This window comes from Cnephaeus nilssonii (genome assembly GCF_951640355.1).
Source record: "Cnephaeus nilssonii genome assembly, chromosome: 22".
NCBI lineage: Eukaryota > Metazoa > Chordata > Mammalia > Chiroptera > Vespertilionidae > Cnephaeus > Cnephaeus nilssonii.
In genome coordinates, this window is record NC_137093.1 from 10,525,769 (window position 1) to 10,550,752 (window position 24,984).

At 44.9% G+C, this 24,984-nt stretch overlaps 1 protein-coding gene across 1 annotated transcript in view; it reads right to left on the bottom strand.

Moving 5' to 3' along the window:
- The window catches only part of CUX2 (cut like homeobox 2), a gene marked incomplete at its 3' end in the record, with an annotated part of 211,687 nt that overhangs the window by 77,510 nt on the left and 109,193 nt on the right, over positions 1 to 24,984 (bottom strand). The window contains exons 2-3 of the mRNA XM_079763264.1: positions 4,340 to 4,450; positions 852 to 899 (exon numbers count right to left, since the gene is read on the bottom strand). Of these exons, the coding sequence (XP_079619390.1) occupies positions 852 to 899; positions 4,340 to 4,450 (159 nt within the window). The remainder of the gene's footprint in view (positions 1 to 851; positions 900 to 4,339; positions 4,451 to 24,984) is intronic.

Here is a 24,984-nt window from a genome sequence, read left to right on the forward strand (position 1 = left end):
TTAAAAAATAACAACACACACACACACACACACACACACACACACACACACACACACACGCATCTCTGAGGGCGGGTTGGAGAAGGGCCAATCCCTCCAGGGTCCTGCTTGAATCCAGGGAAGACCGAGAAGAGCCCGAGAAGGTGGAACATGTGAGAAATGGCCTCCCCTTCCACTCCCCTGCCTCGGGGGAATTCCATTATTTTCCTAGCCTACCTCCTGGGCCAGCCAGACAAGTGGGCATTTTCAGAATCCTGGTCACAAAGTCAAGCTAAGAGGAGAAATGGGGGAGGTCCAGCCCTATCCCAGGGCTCCAGGAAGGCAAGAGGAACTGGCTGAGGACGCGCAGCTGCTGCCAAAAGAATTAGGGCCTGATGGGTAGGCAGGAAAGAATGTGAACAACGCTGGCTTAATACTCAGAGGGTGGATGGTAGAGAGGATTTCAGGACAGGCTGGTAAGTATTTGGACTTATCTGCAAGACTGCCTTAGAGAATCAAAGCAGAGCAGAATGCAAGGGGAGGGCAAAGGTGACTGAGTACAAACCTCCCAAAATGAGAAACCAGCCTGGAAGGTGAGGTGGTTTGTTCAAGGTCATGGATATTACTTGTAGCAGAGCCCGTGTAAGGCTGGGCAACGTCTAGGAAGAGGGGGATTTCTTGGGATTGACACTGCAATCCCATCAAACTCAACAGAGATCCCACTCTCATCACAACACCATTGACTGATCTAGAGGGAATGGGGTAGAGAAGTTCTTCCAAAATTTCCAGAGGCTGCTGGCCTCCTCTGGCAACTCCAAGTGGGACAGGGGAGGAAACTGGGTTTGGGATATGCCATGGGCCTTGGGTCTTACCTCAGCTTGGAAGCTTTTTAATACAGGAGCCACCATCTCTCTGATTTCCTGAAAAAGAGATCAGTGAAGAGTTCACCACAGTGCCAGGTGCTATCCCATGGCCCCTGAATGCAGCTCACTGTTGTCCCCTACCTCAGCACCTGCACTCAATGGAATTTTGTAAGGGTTCCTCATATATACACCTACACACACACACACACACACACACACACACACACACACACGGGGACACATCAAGTCCAACATAAAGTTTCTTCCCTGCAGGACTCTTTGGAGCCTTTAATATAATGCACATTGGGAATTTCTGGAAGAGGGACAGAGGAAATAGCATTTCCCAAATGGATTTGATCATGGAATACTCTTTAATGCAAAGTACCTGTGTGACTGGGGGTCCATCATGGAATATTCTTTGGAGTGGGGACTGGACAGGTGACCCCAATTCTCCACACCCAGGGTCATGTCACCAAAGTCCCTTCATGAAAATCTTCCGTCCTTCAGCTGTTATCAGGGGCTGTCTCCTTCAGGTCACCATCTCTGCTTCCCCACCCAGCATTTTAGCAACATCGCTCTGTATTTGTCTCTCCTTCCTCACCAGAATGTGCAGTTTCTGGCGGTTTGGTTGGGTCACCGTTCACAGTGTCCAGCTCACAGGAAGGGCTCTATAAAGGTCTGATGACCTCTATGGCACTAGGCTGTCTTCAGAAGGGAGCCTTCTTTCTGGACCCTAATTTCCTGCTTTTCACAAGTAACCTTGAGGTTCCAGCCCCACGGGCTTCCCTGGTGGACTCCCATGAGTTCTCCCCAGCATGCAAGAGAGAGGCTTTTAAAACCAAGTGTCCCAAGATCCCAACCCTAAATGCTCCAGTTTCCTCTGAGACCCACTAGTGACTCACCTGACCACTGTCAGCCATGGCCCACAAGAAACCCAGATGGAAAGAGGAATTGGGGTTGCTTGAGAGCATAGGGAGGGAAGGGGCAGCAGAGAGAAGAAGGAAAGAAAGAGATGGGCAGAAGAATTCCTATATTCAGGTAAAGGATAAGGTTGTATTGCTTCTGCCCTGGAAAAAAATCCCACTTCTGGGTCCTGGGTGCCCCTCCGCACTGACTGATGTGTCCCCTAGGGCTTCTCAGAGCTGCTGATACACAGCTGTATGTTGGTGATCTGCAGAAGGAACAGAGGGAGTGCACTGAACCTATGGATCACAAGAAACCACAGGCACATGGGCTGTGCAATGGAGAAGGAAATGTAGGGCAAAGGCTTTGAACTGAAGCATCTGAGAGGCTGGGGGGAAGTGTACACGAGGAAGGCAGGCTGGGTTGTCCCATGGCAAACCTCTGGAGGGAACGCAAGTCTAATGGGGTGGCAGCTGCTCAGCTCTGTGTGGTAACTGTCACGTGGGCATGGGGCCTCCGTGTGGCCAGATCTAATCTCGAAGATGCTGGAAATCCAGGTTTTTGTTTAAAATTTCCTTACATGCTAAACATTGGAACCTTACTGTAAAATGTAAAAGACCTTATAAACCAAATAAAACAGTTGGGCAGGAAAATTCTGGTTCAGGTTCAGGAAATGCCAGTGCCCGAAGGGGACTGGAGGAACCAACTTTCCAGCCCCCTGAATTTACAGAAAGGGAGACTGAGGCCCCAAGTGGGCTGGCTCCCTCAACGGCCTGCAGGATTGAGTGGTGCAGCTGGAATCTGATCAGGTCAACAGATTCCCCAAAGAGGCTCTTTTCACAACCCCACACTCCAGTGAGTTTAGGGGATTCCAGCCTGAGGCTCCACGGGAAGGCAGCTGGCAGGACTTTGGGCCAATGTCCTGCCTGCTTAACCCTTAGGGGAAATGAGCAAAGGCACCAGCGGGACTTGAGCTGGGCACCAGCCAGATGATGTTCTTAAATAAAACCTTGGCATGACTCTCCCCATCAGGAGAGACTAGTTCCAAAAATGAAAATTTTCAGAGGCATGACTATAATAGAAATGGAAACTTATTCCTCCTAATTACATAATTGCATAACTATGCAGTCTTAAAATTATGTAAGCCAAACTTGAGGCTTAAAACCTGGCCTGGATTTCCCTTCTCACCTGGGCCTGAGGAAGGGGGATGAGATGGAAGGCTGTGAAGATCTGGGGCCCTTTGGTCTCTGCTTCCCAGAGACTGGAGAGCCAGAGGCAAGGCTTCTGGGACTCATTCTAAGGCAGAAAAAAATCAGCTTAAAGACCAAGATATTCTTTGTTTGAAGAAGGAAGGGAGAGTAACTCAGTATTACCATTCTTAGCTCCTGGAGTCAAACCAAGAAAGAAAGAGATGGGCAGAAGAATACCTATGCCAAGGATCTGATTTGGCCTTTTTGAAGCCACGACATGGGAAACAGATCTGAAGTTCCTGGCCCGTCTCTAAGTGCACCTTCCTTCAGCTCTCACACCTAAGATTCCTTCCCAACTTGCTCCATGGTCAAGTTCTAGCTAGATACTACTTCCTTTTCTTGCCTTAAAGAACCAAAGATATTCATGACTTGTGTGAGGAGGATCTCACAGCTAAGAGACTGCCCCCTCTGCCCAGGTGGCAACAGGACCCTTAGAAGTTTCCAACAGGTAGAGCATAATTAACATCTCCAGGTCTGATACCTCCAGAATGCTGGACCCTGCTCCATCCTCCTCCAAGATCCAGGCCACCTGAGCAGGCTTGGAGAGACAGCTCAACTAACCTCCATTGACCAGAGAAGCACAATTGGGTTTGGGGGTGGTCTGGGTCTCTTTCCCATAATGGCTCTGAGGTGCCACACAACTACCAACATTATATAGAGTCAGAAGGCTTTGTTTTTCCTATTTGTGTTTACTTTATCATTAAAAAAAAATGAGAAGCAACAGGGGGCCTAATAGAAGAGGGAAAGGAATTCACACATTTGCCCCTGTAAAGAAGGGAAGCAAGTCCTTTCTAGTCTCTTCTCCTAGGGGGCCCTTACATTGCTTGGGGCTTGGGGCGGGTCATTATCTGGACCACCGGAATGGCAGCTGGGAAAGACAAAGCTGGTGGCTGGAACTGTAAGGGAGGGGTGGAGGGGGAAAATGAGGCACGTATATGGGCGGTGGGAGGCAGTTTTAGAGATGGAGGGAAGGACAGGAGGGGGTGGCTGTAGCTGTCATCTCTTAAACGCCAATGGAAAAGTAAAATAAAATCAAGAACTCTAGACAAATTGCTTTTGCCATCAAGGCCAAGCATTTGACTTAGATATGAATGTGGAGAGAAAATGGATGTTTTATAGAGCCCTCAAAAACAATGACTTCAGTGAAGCGTCCTGCCCTTACTTTAGACAGCAGCGCTGAGCACCACTATATCGAGAAACCCCGAAAGGCTGTAATTTTTCTTTGGGGCTAATTAGCTTCTTTTCTTGTTAGTCACTTATGTCTACAGTTTTCAAAATATAGTTTGAACAAAGAAAAATATGCATTCCTACTGAGTTAATTCTATAACAGCAAATATACTGTACCTCAGGTACATTTTTCTTAAATTCCCGGCGGAGTTCAATTAAATGTTTATGAGAATGTTCACTCTCCTCCTGCCGTGCAGACAGCTCAGAAGCGACGGAATTAAGCTCCTTCTGGAACAATAAAAAAAAGAGAGAGAGAAAAGAAAAAGATTTTTCCCCTCCTTTTCCTTTTTAATTATCATACAAAACAGCATTATGAACAAGTTTTCTTAACTTATAAAGTTGAGAAAAGACAGGATATTGACTCCTGGCACAAATGAATACTTTACAAAAATGGGGATGCAATAAAAAAATCCAGGACAGCTTTTCTTTGCTGGTCGGAAGTTGGGCCAGATCAATAATTTCCTATAAAGTTTTTTTTTCCATCTCTCCCTCACCCCTCTGCCCCACCTCTTAAATTTCCAAACGAGTGATGGCATAAGCTTGTCAGTAACTGTAGAAAACATCTCCAAACCGTGTCAAAATAGTAAAGTGCGGCATATTGTATGGGCATATTATAGTGTAAGAAAGTGCTGTCGACAGCTTTCATATATCAGAAGTGGGAACTGTTCCAACTATGACTTACTTACACTTAAGGGTTCATAAATACTCCTTTTAAGATATAGATGGCTTTTTAATTTCAGTAGATTTTGGAAAAATGAAGGTGCCAATAAGAAGCAAGCTGACCTTTTGTGTATCCTGCAGTAAGTCATTTAAGGTTCACTTCAAGTGTAAGAAATATTTCATCGAAGACTCCTGGATTCAGAAGAAATGGATTAGAAGGAGCCTTGCTTATGTGCAATGAAGGCAGCAGACCAGGTTTTTACAAGACATACCATCGAGGGGGAAAAAGAGAATGAAAGATGGAGTGGTGGATGCTCCAGCTAACACACATAACAGATAATGTCTGCTGGTCGTACATGTATATTTGATCACCCCTCTGTAGCTTTCTTCACTTTAATAGTGGCAGTTTCACAAGGGGTGTACAATTCACCACGAGCTGTCATGGATTTCATTTGCATAATTCAAGAAACACTCTGTTTATGTGGTCTGCTGCTTTCTTGTACCATCCCAAGATGGTTTTTTTCCCCTGGACCATAACTCGAGGAGCATTTCTGTATCACCCGATTATTTCTGTAGCAATCAAGCCCTATAATTTCCTAAATCCGGTGATGCAATAAATTTCTGCAATCAGATTTATTAAAAACACACACGCAGATGCGAGTGTATTTCTAGGGTGAACTCTTATGATGAGGCCCAGCACCGCGTTGAAAGACCCCATTTGTCAAATCTAATACGCATTCATCTTGCACACACAATGAAACACTTTTACCATTAGATAATGAAATAAAAGTACTATTAACCCGCTGCAAATCCTTTTCCCTCTAAGAGACGAAATGCATGGTAATTGTCTTATATCATGTCTGAGAGTCGGTAAATCTGCTCAATAGCAGTTCACCATAGCACCATAAACCTCATACCCATCAGAGGCTGGAAAGCCCACCCCAAACCCAGGATAAGTGACTCTGCCTGTGGAGCCTTTGGGAGAAATCGGGGAGGGAATTTCTATTTTTTTTTCTTTGAGAAATGTTTAATCTCTTTGGAAAATCATGAGACTAGAAGGGAAGAGGTCTAAGTATAAAGTTAGGGATTAAAAAATAGTGACAGGGGAATATGATTTGCGGTGCTCTCCAAGGTGCTGAAATCAATCCTGTGCCAGAGTAGTGGGTACACAAACTTAAAGGTACCCCCCACCCCCACCCCCGGTTAGGGTGCAAAAGCCCCATGGAATTTTGAGCCAGATGAGGAATAAGGTGTCATGGGAGAGAGAAACAGAAACAGTTTCTAACAGTCTGTCAAGGTGAAAGAAGAAAAAAACCTGAAGATTTTTGGTTTATCATCATTTAAAAATAATCAGTTACCAATAAATAAATTATAATCGATCACAACCCTCAAACCAAACGATTGGGACGATATCTGTATCAGCAGCAATAGGGCTAATAAAAAGTAGACAAACACCAACCAGGTGGTGCAGCCAGGTGGACAGAACCTCACTTGGCAGGAAAGAAGAAACTGGTGTGGCAGAGTGCTCACAGTTGTTCTTAGTTTTTCTCATCTATCCTGGAGACAAAGATGTGATTTTCACACTGTTATTGGACTATCAGAATTGGGGCTTGAGTTGACAACATCCAGTTTTGGATTATTATGTATCTGACACTATGTTCTTATATCTGGGACACTGCCCCTCCCTGCAGCAACCAATATTCCTGGTGGGGGGCTGAACTTGAATTCCTCATTTAAAACATCCAACCCAGGCTCTTAAAGAAAATCTCAGAGCAGGATAAGTCCAACTGCCTGATGTGACTACACTGGCTCCCACCACCCTAACCTCCCTGGCTGCTGGTGGGTGCTGTGTCCACAATTCAGACAGAGCAGAGGCGAGATCAGGCTGGGAAATATCAGCAGAGCCCCAGCCCTGGCCCCACGCAAGCCCAGATCTTGGTGTCTTTTCTGCTTAGCCCTAGAGGAGCAGACAGTATGACTGACGTCCATGTTCTTCTCAACTTTGCCTAAATGTGCTCCGTCCTTCAACCCTAAATTCTTGTTTCTATGATAAGCTCACTACCAACAACAATAATGATCATAACTACCATTTATTGAGTGCTTACATATACCAGGCACCATGGTAAGCTTCTTGTATACATTATCTCATGTAACAAACACATTAATGTGTCTGTTAGGTGATACAAGCAGGGACTAAAAAATAAATCAGTCTATTCTAATAATTCAGGTGTGAATTATCTCCTTGGTGGATTATAAAGGCAAGTCTGTAATGGCCTGGTCTTTTCAGGGCTTCTACTCAACTTCCCCACCAGCTGGGGGATGTTCAGGGAACTTGTTTTAAATGCTACAAATGTGAAAAGCATCAAGCACAGTAGCAAGTGTTCAATAAACGTTGGCTGATATTTAATCTTATATTTAGATAAACAGAGCTCAGAAAACACTCCACTAGATCAGTGATTCTAATAGTTTTAGATTTCACAGGTCAGTAAAAATCTCACCAAAAAATAAAAATAAAATCGTTGAGACCGAAATAATATTGCCAAGTTTTACTGTACTAAGGAAAGGCATTAAAAAGCACCCTCTCTCTTCCACCCGAAAAGGTAGTATATTTGAACATCAACAAAGGCAAGTGGGCCAGTGACAGAATTGACAAGTCTTTAAAAATAAACACATTTAAAATAAAAAAGCTCACAGCACTGTATTTCGAAGAAACAGAAAAAACTCTCATCCACATAAACCAGAACTGGTCTGAAGTGGAGTTTTAGAAATGAGTGTCTGAACCACGGTGCACATACACAACTAGCCTCTCCTTTGATGATCCAGCAGAATTCAGGATCTTCTCCCACCCCAGCCCCCACTCCTCACCCCCCACCTTCAGGGAGCCATGATTAACACAGCCCTAGACTTTTGGGCCAGGCCCAGGCAGGGTGGAGACTCATCTGATTAACAGGCCATCAGCAGCAGACAGACAGCCCGGAGCCCGGCGCAGACCATTCAAATAATGATCATCATAAACAGCCCATTTGCAACTAAAAAGAAATAATTTTAATGAGCTTGAAGCAGATGATAGATGCAGCTGAGGCTTGGGCCAATGTGCAGAGAGAAAGGAAGCCGGGATTGCGCTGCACCCAGGACCAGGAGCAGCTAGACAGCTGTGCGGCTAGCCTATAAGTGCCCACTGCCCAAACAATACCCCTCACTCTCTAGGGTCTGCCATCATCAGGGTGCTGGGCAACTTTGGGACTTAGGAGTCTCAGAACGTCTGAGCAAGAAGAAACCTCTGAGTTGTCCAGTCCATCACTGTCCAAACTTCAACCACACATACCTCTCCCTCTGCATAAATTTTGCCATGCTCATATTCAACATGAATTTCTATTTTCTTAATATTTACATCTTCAATTGACTCCTATTTCTTTTTGAATGAGACATGCATAACTTTAAGTTCAATTTTAAGATAGAATTTTTACATCCTTATAACCACTGCCCAGATCAAGGTATAGAATGTTCACATCCCTAGCACCTCAAAAGGCTCCCTCATGCCCCCTTCTAGTGAGTACTGCTTAAAGGTAATTCTTATTCTATCGTCAGAATGAGAAATAATGGAAGGGCACTGAGGATGGATAACCAACTGCTCCTCCTGACATGAGTCAATCCTTTCTAAAGCCAGGTCTAGTTACTGCTAATAATTATCTCATGTCCCATCAGCGGGTGCATGCTCCACACGTTAGCAAACACTAGTACAACCCAATTCTCCCACTTCAAAGATGAGAAAACAAGGACAACTTAGGCTACTGCCCAAGCCACAGAGCTGATTAAGAGGTTGGATTTCCTAAGAGGGGAGAGTGGGTTTTGGGTGGGGAAGAAAAACTGTTGGTTACCTACCGGGAGGCAAGTTAAACAATCTTAGTTCAACCAGGAAGGATTGGGAATCTCACAAGAATAGTTTTTAAAAGAAATTTAACAGCCGAACCCAAAATGTTAACTATATACAAAGTTTTGAGCTAGATGCTGTGTTCTTATAGGGGAGACACACGTAAGACACAATCTGAGTTGTGCATGTTCGTGTCAGTTCCCCCACTCTGCTCAGCTCTGAAGACTCACATTCAGACGTCTCCCTAATAGCAACTCTGAGAAAAGGCCTTTCAAAAAAATGCAGAAATTGTTAGGGATCAGGGTTATGGAAGTGAGGAATTCAGGTGTTTCCATGCTTTTAAGAGTTTCATGAAGGAAAATAAAGTCTTCCTCATTATGTCCCTTCCCTGCTTAAAAACCACTTATGGCTCTTCACTACCTTAGGACAATTTTCACACTTTTGATTTAGGCATCACTGGATCCCTGCTAGCCCCTCCCATTTTCTCCTTCCCAACCAGATTGAATTCCTTGTAGAGAAATCCAAATGCACCGAGGTCTCCCTTCTCCATGGCTCCACAGACTTCATCCCTCAATCCAAATGATCTCATTCTGTATTTGCAGCTGATCTTAGTCATCCTTTTGTCTTGGTTAAATGGCCTCTCTTCCAGGAAGACTTCCCAGAACCTCCCCTCCAAGCCTGGGCATCTCCTTCATGACCCTGTTAATAACCCTTTCTGATATTTGACCTCAGATTTTATCTCTTAAATCCCTAGAGCCTTTTCTTCAAGTGAAATCTTACACAGAAATTGTTTATAGAAAACAACTTGGGAGATGCAACCAGAGATGTTAGGCCCTTAGCCACACACCCACCCATCCATCCATCCATCCATCCATCCATCCTTCCATCATCCCATCCATCTGGCACATCTTTGGTGTGCTAGACATTAGATAAAGGAGATGGCAATATGTACCTAGAGTTCACAAATCAAAGTAGACAAGTTAGGGCATAAATAATTCTAGTAAAATGGGGGAAAAGCCATCATGTTGAGACATTTCCTCCAAAGCAGGCTTGGAGGAGTGTGAAACCCTAATATGTCTCCTATATTTGAGATGAGTATGGAAACTGATGGGGCAAGAGAGAGAGGTAGAGTTTTACCCACCTCTTCTAATTAAATCACTGTGTAGTTCCCAACTTGAGCAGGGGCTGCCAGTACCCACTAAGGAGTTGCCCAGGCTGGAAGTTCTTTGACCTCCATCCAATCACCTAACCAACCATTCATTTATCTATTCATCCAACTATCCATCTATCCATCCAACCAGTCATCCATTCATCTACTCATCCAACTGATCACCCAACATCCATCTATCCAATCACTCTACTAGTTATCAATCAGTCATCCATCCATCCATCCATCCATCCATCCATCCATCCATCCCCATCCAATCATCTATCCAACTAATTACTGAGCCCAAATTCTGTGCCAGGACAGTGGTAGGCACTGGTATATGGAAATCAACCAACTCAGTCCTTGTCCTTGAGTAGTTCACAGTGCAGTGGAGAAGACAGAGGAGTCAACCTTAATACTGTGTGCCTAAGTAATATACGAAAAGTATAAATAAAGTATGAAAGGAACACAGAGAGCAAGGTGATTTCCTGTGATTGGGGGAAAGGGCCACTAAGGTGGGAACATTTGACCTGGGACCAGAAGGATGATTGTGTCAGACAAAGAAGCCAGACATCCAGGCAGAGGGAATGGGATAATTGCAACAGCCTCATAACTGGTCTTCCTATTCCTGTCTGTAGTTTTCTTCTCCTTAATATGTAACACTATCAAGCACACTATACATTTTATTTACTTATTTTGGTCCTTCCATTATTATTATGTACTCAGTGCCTAGAATAGTTCATGATACATAGCAGGCACTCTAGAAATGTTTGTTGGTCAAATGAATGAATAAATGAATGCTATGTGTCAGAAGCTCTGAAAGAATCTGGTCTGTCTGGTGAACAATGACATGGTTCAGAGACCATAGATCTGGGTCCAAATTCTGGCTTTGACACATGACTCAACCTCAATTTCTGTGTCTGTAAAATGGGGATAAAAATTTATGCCCATAATGTTATTAAGAGCACCCCTTGAGAACCAGATTGTAAGTAGGTAAAGTGCTTATGTCTTCAGTGTTCACACTCTCCAATGGAATGCCAGGTGCATTGTAGGCACTCAATGCACATTTTTTAATGAATGACTGTTAGTAGATATAAGCACAAGAAATCCTTTGTGGTAGCAGCAAGGTGGGGTCCCATTCTGCATCTCAGGTCCATGGAGCCATTCAGGGTTTTGCTATTAGAATACCAGGCAAACACTGAGGAGGAGAGTTTCAGGAGATGCTGTGGGGCATGATGTAAGTGTTGCCTTCAGAGGGGCCTCAGAAGCTGGCTCTGGAAGGGAGCTGGGGAGATGACCTGGGATGGAGGGCACATGCTAGCCTGCCACGAGCAAGGAGACAAGACAAGATGGATGGTTCCGCAGCCCACTGAGATGGATAACTGAGCAGCACTGAGAGACAGTCTGGGTTGCCAGAGCCATCCATCACTCCCTGCACCGTATGTAAATTTCAGATGCTAAGATGTATTGGGCCAATTATCTGAGGCCAGGGCAAGGGGAGGTGCCTATGAGAAATAGTTCCCAGCCAAGCTGGCTTTATTTCATTCCATCAGCTGGGCCCAGGTGATAGACAGTTCACACTCAGGTCAAAGAACCCAACCTTGAGGCCTGGGTGTGTGGGTGAGACAGCCAACAACTTCTTGGCAAATGTCTTACATAATAATAGACAAACATGCTAATTGACCGTACCTTCTCAACGCCCACAGCCAATCAGGAGTGAGTAACCAACAAAGATGGCGGTTAATTTGCATACACGGCCACTCTGGGCCTCTGAGGAAGGTAGAAAGGCGGCTCCGGACCAGAGCGAAAGCGGTGCCGGCAGCCAGGGAAAGGAAGGCCCATTCTGGTACGAATCTTCATGCATCGGGCTTCTAGTTATATAATAACTGTCCCAAAGAGGCCTTATTATGTATACTCTGTCCATGCTAACTGGTACACAAAAGTTCATTTAATTCTCCTAACAATTCTCTAGAACATCTGTTGAGGGAGCAAATGAATGATCCTTTGATGCAGATACTATTTACACATGGTACCTGCAAAGACAAAGCTACTTGCCAAGGTCGCAGAGCTGGGAAGTGATATGGGGATTGAACCTATGTCTTTCTGGGTTCTTTCCTCCAGATACTGCTAGGGAAACATTTCCCAACCTGTCTGTCCTCACCAAGGACTCATGTGGCCTGAAGAACAGGAGTATGGCTGGGCCTAGTCAGTCTGTCCATCTGTCTATCCATTAATCCATCATCCATCCATCCATCCATCCATCCATCCATCCATCCATCCATCCGCACACCTACCCACCTACTCATTCATTCACTCAACTATTTTTAAGTGCCTACAATGTTGCCAAGACAAGCCAGACTCGGGTCCTGCCCACATAAAGTGTTTGATCACATAGAGCACACAGACAATTAAAGCTGTGGTTCATCAAACCCTCTCAGAAGCTCCCACAGCTCTGGCTTCCAGAAAATCCAGGCAGCAATTTGCTTTTAGTTGGAGGCAGGCCAAGAGCCGGCATTTGGCAGAAAGAGCAGGTTAAAGTCCTGATGCTTTTGCTTACTGGTTCCATGAGCTTGGGCAGACCTGTGGCCTCTCTGTATTTAACCGTCACCACTGTTAAATGGAGTCATGGCAATCCCTCCCTCTCAGCAGTGAGGGCAGGATGAAAAACTTGTGGCCAGGAGAGTGTCCAGGCTTCATCAGGAGGTGTCTAGAAGGGCAGCAGGTCCAAGTCTGGAGTGTGGGCTGGGGCCACTGCCAACCCTCAGACCCTAGGTTACAGTGTTTATCATCTTCTCTACTGCTGCCACCCTGGCCAGACCACTGTCATCACCTGCCTGGGTGACCATAGAAGCCTCCTCATTGGGTTCTCCACTGCCGCCCACTCACCTTCCTACAGTCTCTTCCTCACCAAGCAGCCAGAGGGATCTTGTTAAACCTAAGTCACATCCTGTCTCTCCTCCTCTGTTCAAACGCTCCAATGATTCCCACCTGACTCAGCATCAAGGCCAAAGTGCTTACCATGACATCAAAGCTCAATGTGATTTATCTCTGGCCTTATTTCCTTTTATTCTTCCCTCCCTCACACTCTTCCAGCAACACCGGGTCCTTGCTGGCTCCTGAATACATCAAGCACATTCCTCCACAGTGCCTTTGCACTGGCAACTCCCTCTGCCTGAAATGCTTCCTTGTCCCCCTGAATTCCATATGAGTTTGCCCCTGGCCTCCTCTGGATCTTGGCTCTTATATCATCTTCTTACAGAGGCCGGTCCTATTTAAAACACCAAGCACCTCTTCCCTACCACAACTGTTATTCTCTGCTTATTTCTCTCCATGGCACTGTCACCGACATATTTATGTAGTTACATTTCTATTTGTTTATTGCAAGATCCACTGCCTACCTTCCTCCAAGGTCAGCTCCATAAGGACATAGACTTTGTTTGGGTCACTGATGTGTCTAACTCCAATGCTTGCCACATGGTGGGTGCTCAATACTTGTTGAATGAATGAATGATGAATAAATGAACAAATAAGAGATGGGTTGGCCAACTTGTGCTCCAAACCCCCACCCCCTGAAGTTGCCCCCAACTCAGTGCTTTGTTCCACCTCCAGGGGCCCCCTTTCCCTTCAAGCATCCGGCAGGAAAACCTCCCCTGTCCTGCTGCAGGAGGCTGTCCTTGATGCAGCTGAGGATGCCAATCAAGCACCTAATTATCTTGCCACAAACCGGGAGCCACATCCAATCACTTCCTCCTGCTTTTGACTGCTCTTTTATATCCTGGAGTTCTCAGAATGTAAAACCTCGTGGCACCAAGAAAACAAAGTAGCCCCCACTCTGGTGGGTGTCAGGTGAGGTGCTGGGACCCCTTGTACACCTTCTTAGGGCTAACACCTCTGGTCCAGCTGGGCAACTACTCTCTGTGCTCTTCATCTTCTTCTGTTAAAAGGGAGGGAGGGTAGGCATGTCAAGTATTCATTCATTCATTTATTCATCAAGCAAGCATTTATTTGAGTGCTTATTCTGTGCTAGATGCTGTTCCAGGAGCTGGGAATCCAGCAGTGGCACAGTAGACAAGGTCACTTCTCGTGTTATTGGAGTTACATGGTATTTATATAGTTCTGGGGACTGGGCAGAATAACAACAATAAAGATAATAACAGAAGCTGATAGTTTTCTGCATGTACTAAGTGACAGACACCGTGCTAAGGAACTTATAGTCATTCTTCTCTGAGCCTTACAACATCTTTTGAAAGCAATATTACCAATCTATTCTATAGATGAGGAGACAGGGTCAGAGAGGACAGGTCACCTGTCCCAGGGCACAGACTTGATAAGCAACAGGGCTGAGATTTCAAGCTGGGTCTCCTGGTTCCAGAGCCCATCCATGTTCTTCTCCTGACCCTACAAGCATATCTCCACCTAAGTCCCCAGATTTGCAACTTCTGGCACTTCTCCCTCCACCCTGAAGCACCGTACTCTGGATGAGATATTCTAGGACAGATGCAGACCTGTAGCCCCCAAGTCTCATGTTTACCCCAGCTATCTGTGAAGAAAAGAGTTGAACTCTGATCAATCCTCAGAAAGATTCATCAAGAACCTTGAACATACTGAGCAGTGATCTTGAACTTCTAGGACTGCACTGTCCAATATGGTAAACACCTTGTGTGGTTATTTAAATTTAGTACATCTAAATTAATTTAAATGAAATACAATTATAAATCCAGTTCCCAAGTCTCACAGGCCATATGTCAATGTGCGTAATAACCTCAGAAGCTAGTGGCTATCACATCGGATAGTTCAGATATACATCATTGACATTATCACAAAAAGTTCTATTGAACAGCATTGCTCTACAACATCTAAGATGTGTACCATGTGTCACATGTCTCTTGCCTGTCATTCTTCTCTTCAAGCTCCAGTGGTTCCCAGAATTCCCAGACCAAACCCTGATTGAAGCCAGGTGCCAAAAATGCATGCTCAAATCTCAAGAAGATATGACTAAATACTGGTGAGGATGCACAGCAACTGGAGCATCCATATATTGCTGGTGGGAATGCAAAATGGTATAGCCACTTTGGAAGAGAGTTTGGCAGTTACTTAAAAAGTTAAATATAAATTTGCCTTATGACTCAGTAATTTCACTCCCTACCCAAGATAATTGAAAATATGTGTTCATACAAAGACCTGTATGTGCATGTTCATAGTAGCACTATTCACAATAGCCGAAAAGTAGAAACATCCCAAATTTCCATCAACTGATGAATAAACAAAATGTGGCCTATCTATATAATGTAATATTATTTAGCAATAGCTCAGTCAGCGTGGCTCAGTGGTTGAGCATCGACCTATGAACTAGGAGGTCACAGTTCGATTCTTGGTCAGGGCACATGCCCGGGTTGTGGGCTCGATCCTCAGTGTGGGGCGTGCAGAAGGCAGCTGATCAATGATTCTCTCTCATCGCTGATGTTTCTATCTCTCTCTCCCTCTCCCTTCCTCTCTGAGATCAATAAAAATATATTTAAAAAGAACAAAAATACTCAGAACTGTTACAACATGGATGAATCTTGGAAACATAATACCACATGAAAGAAGCTGACATAAAAGACCACATATTGCATGATCCCATTTATATAAAACTAGTGGCCTGGTGCACGAAATTCATGCACGGGTGTGGGGGGAGGTGTCCCTTCAGCCTGGCCTGCACCCTCTCCAATCCGGGATCCCTCGGGTGATGTCCAACTGCCAGTCTCCCCTAACTGCCCTCCCCTGCCGACCTGACCGCCCCTAACTGCTCTCCCCTGCTGGCCTGATCGCCCCTAATCGCCTCTGCCTCAGCCCCTGCCACCGTGGCTTTGTCCGGAAGATGTCCAGTCTAATTAGCATAGTACCCTTTTATTAGTATAGATGATCAGAAAACCTAGAGAAAAAGTAGGTTTGTGGTGTCCTAGGGCTATGAGTGGAATCAGGAAGCAACTGTAAATGGGTACAAAAAATCTTTTTGGGGTGATGAAAACGTTTTAAAATTGAATTGTGGTGATGGTTACACAGCTCCATAAATACTAAAAAACAGTGAATTGTACATGTACTACAGGTGAATTTTACCATATGTAAATATAACTCAATAGAGCTGTTTTAAAATCTCAAAAGAAATCAGGAGGTAGGGAAAACTATGCTCAGCTGCCATTTATAACCCGTTAGCTTTCTTTTCAGGGCCCTCTTTCCATTGGACCGTCATGATACTATCACACTTTTATGGATAAGTCACTGGGTGCATCACTGCCCATCAGACTCCGTGGACAGCATTTTTCCTGAAGTGGCAACCCCATGTCACAGATGGCAAAACTGAGGGCTCAGAGAGGGTACATCCCTGGCTTGAGGACAAAGAGTGTGGCAGAACCAGGGTTTAAACCAGTGTCTATCTGTCCTTCCTCTCACAGTCCACAGGATACTGTATCCAGGTTTCCCAGAGGTGCTGGTGAAAGCTCAGAAGAACAAATTTCATTCTGTGCCCTTGAAATCACGAGCTGGTGGCTGGTACCCATCCCTTGTGTCACCTGATGTCCTGCTGGCCAGAACCCATGGGGTCAGTTTCAGATGAGTTCTATCCTGAAGCAGTATTTTCTTTCTTTTTTTTCCTAGGGGTTTATAAACTCTGTCTTTTCTGTATCAGGCTGAAATTTAGAATACAGGTTGTCAGCCAACATGCCAGGCATTTTTCTAAAAATAACCTAAATTGGTTAAGCCATTTTTAAGCAATGGAACAGTCAGGGGAGGGGAAAAAGTTGTTGGGTGGGAGAAGGAGGGAGAAATTTTAAAGGTGGTTTCAGACAATTTTTTTTAATAACAGCTTCAAATTAAATATACAGAAGGTCTTGTCTGAATGAGATGAATTAGACCAGTGGCCGCAGGTACCGGCCATGGGATGGTATGTGGCTGGCACACTGGGCCTCAGACTAGCTGCTCAGCGAAGCATTTCAACACCCCTGTGTGTGAGCCTGCAGAACATCTCATGTAGGGGAGGCGGGGAAAACAGGGGGAGAGGACAGTGAGGGAGCAGGCAGAAACAGAATTCTCTTCAGGAGTTGGGGGAAATAAAGGGAGGGAGACTCAAAGAGCAGATCAGCCAAAGCTGATCCCATCAAGTCAAATGTGCTTTAAGCACTTACATCAGGGATCTAGGTTGACCTATTCCCAGCAGACCTCATGGGGCTTACAGGTGAGGGCCTGGGCCTGGCAGGTGATATCCAGGGTGGGGCATGAAGAATAGGAGACAAGTGTCCCGTTGAAAGCAGACAGCAATACTCAGTTCTGGCCAACTGGTGCCACAGAGGATTGTAGGCCCAGTGGGGTTGGAGGATCTCATTCTACAGAAAAGTCCAAATCCGGATTTTTAATTTGAAAATCTCCCAATGTATTAAAATTCAGGAAAAAAAAAATCAACAATGCAGTCTGTGCCAAACAAAACAGACTTACTGGGGGATTTGGACCCTGGGCTGCCAGTTTGCAGACTCCAGTCTAACTTGTTAATTACACAGGATGAAGAGAATAATAATAATGATGGCTTCTATTTACAGTGTGCTTATGATGTACATGAACTTGAGCTAAAACAATCCTCTGATGTGGGCGCTGTTATAATTTCCCTTACACAGAGGAGCACATTGAGGCACAGAGAGGTTAAGGCCCAAGGTTACGCAGCTGAGGTGGCACAGCTGGATTTGACCCACAGCCTTGCTTTAATCACGAGATGAATACAAGCTAGATGACCACTGATACAACGTCCATGCTGTCCGTGGAATGAGAGACCCCTGGAGATGTGGGGGGTCCTTAATCTTCCAGATTTATTACCCCCACCTTTTATAAATCTAACTCCCAGAGGTTGGGGAGGAGCCCAAGGCTGAGAACTAGAATGTAGGTTTCTCTCACTGTCCACTCCATCCTGGCACTGCCGCAGACCCAGCTAACCCTAGAAGGTCTTCACAAGGATCTGTGCTGTTTCCCAGATGGGCACCCCAACCTGTGCCCGCCTATGATGGGGGGCAGAGCTGACTGCCTTCCAGCCAGCATAAGGTCCCCAGGCCAGCTGGTCGACCACCCCCACACCTCCAGTTCCTTTTTCCCAGGATCCCAGACAAGGAGCCAGTTCACAACATAATGCTCATTATCATTTCTATCCCTCCTTTTTCCAGCAGATGTGCGGCTTGGTGTTATAATAGCAGGAAAGAAAATAGAAAGAAATTTCAGAATTTGTTCTCCAAAGATATTCAAATTAGTTAATCAAGGGGCTTATTATTGCTTCTCTTTGTCCCCCCTCCTCAACAGCTATCCATGAAGATAATTGATCAGCTGCTAATAACTGATTACACTTTACAAGTGTTTTCTTATGTCCATTACCAGCATGTTTAAAGACATTTTGTGAAGTTTTAATTATTTCAAATTGTTCCACTGTAGAAAACACCTTGGGATAGTCAATCGGTGGCTATGTCAGGGACTCTTGTGCTGGCCAAAGCCTATTTGGAGCCCAGCCAGTGTGGCTCAGTGGTTGAGCATCAAACTATGAACCAGGAGGTCATGGTTTGATTCTCAGTCAGGGCACATGCCTAGGTGTGGGCTTGATCTCCAGTGTGGGGTGTTACAGGAAGCAGCCAATCAATGATTCTTTCTCTTCCTCTCTGAAATTAATTTTAAAAAAATCTATTTTTTAAAAAAAGCCTATTTGGAGACAATAGGCTCCAAAATTGGGGCCTGGGTAATCCTTAACACCCCTCACGTCCTTCGTCCCTCCTGCCTCCCTCCAATCTATTCTCCACATGGACAAAAGAATGCTGTCTTCCAGCTGCCATGCCTTAAAGATAAGCCAGGTCAAAACTCCTTAGCACACACTTCATTCATTCATTCATTCACTCACTCATTGACTCATCTACTCATTCTTATTTCACTCATTCATTTAGTATTTTCATGTAACACAGCACAAACCTTTGTTGTTTCAGGACCTTTTTGTACACTTAAAAAATGTGGAGAATTAAATCAGGCCCACATGAACATAGGCAGCCTGCTTGCCCCTCTTTGGCCTTCGCTCCTCCAGCCTGCAGGCCTGGGATCAACCATGCTCAGAGGTTTGCCTTTGGGAATATACAAGGGATCTGTGGCTGATAATAATGCCAGGTGTTTACCTGGTGTCCAGGAAGGATGACCTAGTAGAATGGCCCAAAACTATCAGAGGTGGAAAGATGTCAAAGGAATATCAGGGTTAAGGGGATGCTATGGCCTGAGCAGCTTGTAGTTGGAGGAATTGGGGAGAGGCCTCTCTTTGATGAGTCAGTGAGTATGTAAGTGAGCAAGAAGCTGAGGGAACAGTCCTTCTGGTGACAGTCTCTGAGTTAGTTATGATGGGCAAAATGGGACTCGGCCCTCACCCCTCACAAGTCTTAAGCGTTAACTGTTGAATTAAAAAGAACAGGTGAAATTAAGAGTGCAAAGGCAAGGCCACAGAGTGGGAGAAGGTATGTGCAGTTTACCTAAGAAAGGATTGTGTCCAGAATCAAGAATGTCTAAAACTTCTTTTTTAAAAAGAGACAACCTAATAGAAAAATGGGCGAGAGTCTTGAACCAGCACCTCCTTAAAGAGGAAATCCTAATAGCAATGAGCATACGAGAAGATGCTCAATCTCACTGTCATCAGGGAAATGCAAATTTAAACCACAACTGGATACTTCTACATACCCATCAGAATGGCTACAACGAAAGAGATAATATCAAGTGTTGGCGAGGATGTGGGGCAACTGGAACTCTCATATACCACTGGTGGGGGTGTCAAATGGTTTTGGGGAAACAACTTGGCAGTTTCTACTAAAACGAAATATACGCCAACCTGTATGACCCAGCAATTCCACCTCTAGGTACCTACCCCAAGAAATATATTCACCAAAATAGAGCTCACTATTCACAGCATGGTCGTGGGCTAGCAGCATCAGCTTCATCTGAGAACTTGTGAGAAATGCCAGAACTGAGGACTCACCCCAGACCTACTCCACTGGGGTCTGTACAGTAATAAGATCTCCAGGTGATTCATGAGTACATTAAAGTTTGAGAAGCACTGGTCTGGAATGTTCTTAGAAGCACTATTCATAATAGCCCCACACTGGAAACAACCCAAATGCCCATTAACAGTAAAATGGGTAAATACATTTGTGACATATTCACCCAGTGGAATACTATAGTACAGACATGAGCATGAATGAACTACAACAACAAACAACAATATTGATAAATCTTACAAATGTAACATCGAGCAAAAGAAGCCAGATGCAAAAGACTTTACATTTGATGATTTCATTTATATAAGGCACAAAAACAGGAAATGAATCAATATAGTCAGAAGTCAGGGGAGTGGTTGTATCTTTGGGAGGGGGGCATTGGAAGGTATACAAGAGATGCTTCCGGGTGGCTGGGAATGGCTTTTTTAAAAACCTCACCTGAAGATATGATTTTTTGTTTGTGGTTTTATAAAATTGATTTGAGAGAGAGAGGAAGGAAAGGGGGGGAGAGAGAGAGAGAGAGAGAGAGAGAGAAAGAGAGAGAGAGAGAGAGAGAGAGAGAGAGAAATCGATGTGAAAGAGAAACATCAATCTGTTTATCCACGCCCGCCCCACCCCACCCCCCGTATGTGTCCTGACTGGGAATCAAACCTGTAACATTTGGTTCGAACCTGTAACATGCTCCAACCAACTGAGCCACCTGGCCAGGGCCAGGTCCATTTCTTGATCTCAGTGCTGATTCATGGGTGTGTTCAGTTGTGGCAATTTGACAAGCTCTACCTTTGGGATGTGTACACTTCTCCAAATGACTGTTCTGGGGGAGTAGAGTAGGGGAGAGTTGCGGGAGGGAGAGCCAGTTCTCCTTCTGTCCAAAGTACTCTGGAATCTGCCTGCATCTTGCCATCTCCATTGTCACCAAGCCCACATCATTGCTCACCTGGACTGGTGCAGTAGCCAGGCACGCATCTTCCTGCTGCTCCTACCTCCCAACAATGAGTTCTGCCACAGCACCCAAGGGTGCTTTCCCTAATGTGAATCAGATAACATCACTCCCGGGTCGAAAACTCTTCAGTGATTTCCCACCGCTCTTCAGGCTGATGTCCCAGATTCTGCCTAGGGCCAGAATCTGGCTTTGCCACCTCTCTGCTGGTGACCATGCCTCCTGCTCTTTGTGTTCCAGCCACACTGACTTTCATTTGATTACCTCAGGGCTTTTGCACCTGCTGTTTCCCTCATCTGGACCTCTTCTCCTAGATTTTCCTGTAACTTCTCCTTCAGGTCTTCTCTGACCACGAAGCCTACATGGGACCCTGTTCTTATTCTCTCTTGGGCACTGGTGGCTTCCTTCAGAAGCATCCTGATACACCTCTGTTTGCTTGCTTCTTGCTGTCTCCTCTGCTCAATGTTGATAACAGGATCTGTGTCTGTCTTGTTCACTATTGTGTCCTAGGCTTGTGACAGCATCTGACACACACATTAGCCTGGCTCCTTGGCAGAAGGAAAAGAGCTGGCCCTCCCTCCCACTGCTTCTCCTCCAATGCACCATAATCCTCTTCCTGGGCTACCATTTCTCACCTGTTCCTTATTTCTAATGTTACGGATACTTCGTATTAGTAACCTATTTATTGAAGTAGAACATCCATTCAGAAAAGTGCACACAGTAGGTGCTCAATAAATACTTGCTTCAGGAGCAAGGCAAGAGGTAGGCTCAAGCACCCAAAGACATTTTTACAAAGCATTCCTGAACGCCTCCTGATGCTCAGTTGTTACTGATTTTAATGGCTGTGCCACAGTCTGGCTGGCCCACTTAAGGTTTTGAAAATATGTCCTGAGGGACGTAAGAAAATGAGACAGAAAGGCCAAGTTTAAAAACAGAGTGATTCATTGAAAATATCTGATCGATGGCTTTTAGGTTGTGGGGTGACTGGCAGCCATAACAATCCAGTTCTCTGAGGGACCCAGGCCCCTCAGTTGACCTGAGCCAGTGGGCAGCTTTGTCATGGGAGGTGTAGGTGATGTCACCAACGGGATTTCAGGTAAGGACTGGGGGGTCACGTGGGCATCCTGAGAAGGACTGGAAATGGCTTTCAGAGGCCTCCACTGGGGCTCAGCCCTAGAAATAGTATGTTGTCTTAGGGAGTGGGACAACAACTTCTAAAAATAATTTGATCTCTTTCTCTGGCTAGCATTTTCAATAAAAAGGTTCATTAGAAAGAGTGACATGGATGAGATCTTTGAATATGTACTTTGAGAAACCCTCCTCGGTTTTGAGGGTTGGGAGGATCAAAAGACCCTTTGAAACTTTCTATCGAAAAGGGAAGAAAGGAATATGTATTTGTTGAGCTCTCCCTATAAAATAGGCACTGTGCAAGGTGTTTCCACATGTCATCTTATTTATTAACCAATTACTGTGTGCAAAGCTCTGTGCTAAAGGCTATACGTATATTATGTAATTTATCATTAACTGCAGGTTGTCACTGTTATTAACCCCATTTTACAGATGCATAAACTGAGGCATAAGAGAGGCTCAGTACACTGCTAAGAAATGGGCAGAATCGGACACTGAAGCTGGGCCTGAGTATACCCTGTTCCACATTGCCAACACCTATCCTGCCCACCTGCCTCAAGGGAACTGTAAAAACAAACTGTGAATCCCCGATGGCAGGTGAGGAAACTGTCAAGACCCCAAGGGCCAATTTGAAGGGACTCCCATGGGTGAGAAGTGGGACAATCTGAGCATCAAAAAAGTTAAGTAATTTTCATGGACTGAAATTCATCAAAGAGGTTGAAGTCCCATAATCTACACCAATAAAAGAGAAATATGCAAATTGACCATGCCTCCATGACACAATCACCCAATCAGGAGTGAGTATGCAAATTAACCCAACAAGGATGATGGGTTAATTTGCATATGCAGGCGTGGAGCAGCGGGGGGGGGGGGGGGGGGAGGAAGCCTGCTATGAGCGGGAGGGCGGTGGTGGAGAGAGATACAGGAGCGGCACTCCGGCCGGGAGCGAGGACCTGCAGGCTCCCGGGTGTCCGGGAGTGAAGCCAGGGGAAGGAAGGCCTATTCTTGCACGAATCTTCGTGCAACAGGCCTCTGGTAATATTAAAAAAAACACTCAAAGAAACAAAACCAACCCCACCCCAAAACCAACCCCACCCCCAAACCCTTGATTTGTCACTTTGGAAGAGGCTGGGGACCAACTCATTGCTTTGAAACTTGATTTAAAAACAAAAAGAATCAAGCTGGGCACTCCACCTAGGGCTCTCGGCCCAGCATTGCCAGAAACATCGCTTCCTTTCAGCTAACAATAACTTCTGTTGGTTTACATGCACAATCTCACTCACACCTGTCACCATCCCATAAAGTCACCATTTTACAGACAAGAAAACTGAGGTGTAGTGTTCCTATTCCTTATCTAAAGTCAGCAGCCAGTAAGTAACAGCCAATATTTGCTCCCAAGTCTGATTCTAAGAATCCAGTTTGTTACAGATACCAGTTTTTCTTAAATAGCAAAAATTTTACACTGCTAAAGTAATATATACTAGTACATATGATAAAAACTGCAACAACACAGAAAGATTTAACATTAAAACATCTGTTTTTCTCCAGAGGTGTTCACATTATTCTGTGTCCTTTCAAAGATATTTCAACATTTCATTCATATTCAGGCAAATACATAAGCATAATCTTTCTCTTGTTTTACTCAGATACAGCCTGCTACATACCATGTTCTGCAAGTTGCCATTTCACTGAATTCATCAATTTATCTCGCCTGCTCTTTTTATCAATACATAAAGAGTATCTGTCTTCTTTTTACAGCCACAGAGTATTCTGCATGGAGGTACCTTATTTATGTATCTGATCCCTTGTTCCAGGACACTTAGGTTATTTCCAATCCCTAACTAATGGATACTCAGGTTATTTCCAGACTTCGCTGTTACTACTACTGGTCCTTCACCAATGCACTGAGATATTCATCTTGGTGCCCCTGTGAGGATGCATCTAAAGGATGTGATATATAAATGTAATATACACTGAGTGACCAGATTATTATGATCTCTGAATGCATAATAATCTAGACACTCAGTGTGTGTGTGTGTATGTGTGTGTGTGCGCGCGTGCACACACACACACACACACACACACACACACACACACACACACACACATATATATATATATATATATATATATATATATATGTATATTAGAGGCCCGGTGCATGAATTCGTGCATGGGTGGGGTCCAGCCAGCCTGGCCTGGGGAAGGGTGGTTGGCCAGCCTGCCTGCTGGTGGAGCTCCTGGTCGAGGGGACAATTTGCATATTAGCCCTTTATTATATAGGATATACACTGAGTGGCCAGATTATTATGTGTTCAGAGATCATAATAATCTGGCCACTCAGTGTATATTGCCTGCTTGCTCTCCAACTGAACTGCATTAATTGACACTCCCACCAACCGCATGAGAGACTACCTCTCCCCGCAGCCATGCTTTAACTATTAGCCACACTTTCAACAGAGGGTCAGGACAGCAGGGATGTGAAAGGTAAAAGGAGGTGATACACGCACAACTGGAGTGTGTCCAGAAGAGGGTGACAAGGAAGATGTCGAATGTGCCAAGGACTTGCTCTGTGATTTCAGAGAAGTCACCTGACACCTCTTTCCCTGGCTTAAAATTCTACATGAGTTTGTTACAAATGTCCATAGGGGTGCTGGGTGTCCCTGAATGCCCTAAACCAATGATCACTGCCACCAAACAGCATGAGCCAGGCACTGTGTATGGGCTGACACATATCACCTCACAGTCACCTTGAGAGAAAGGTGCTATTATTAGGCCTATTTGCAGATTGGGAAAGTGAGGCCCAGAGAGGTTCAACTGCTTGCCCAAAGTCACACAGAGCTAAGAATGTGATGACCCCAGGGTTTAAACCAAGGTCTACCTGCTTCAAGGTTTGAATTCTTAACCACTGCATTATCCCAGTCCATGGTTGTCTTGGCTCCAAGACCAGTGACCAATGAGCTCACCCTGTTTTGAGACCCCATT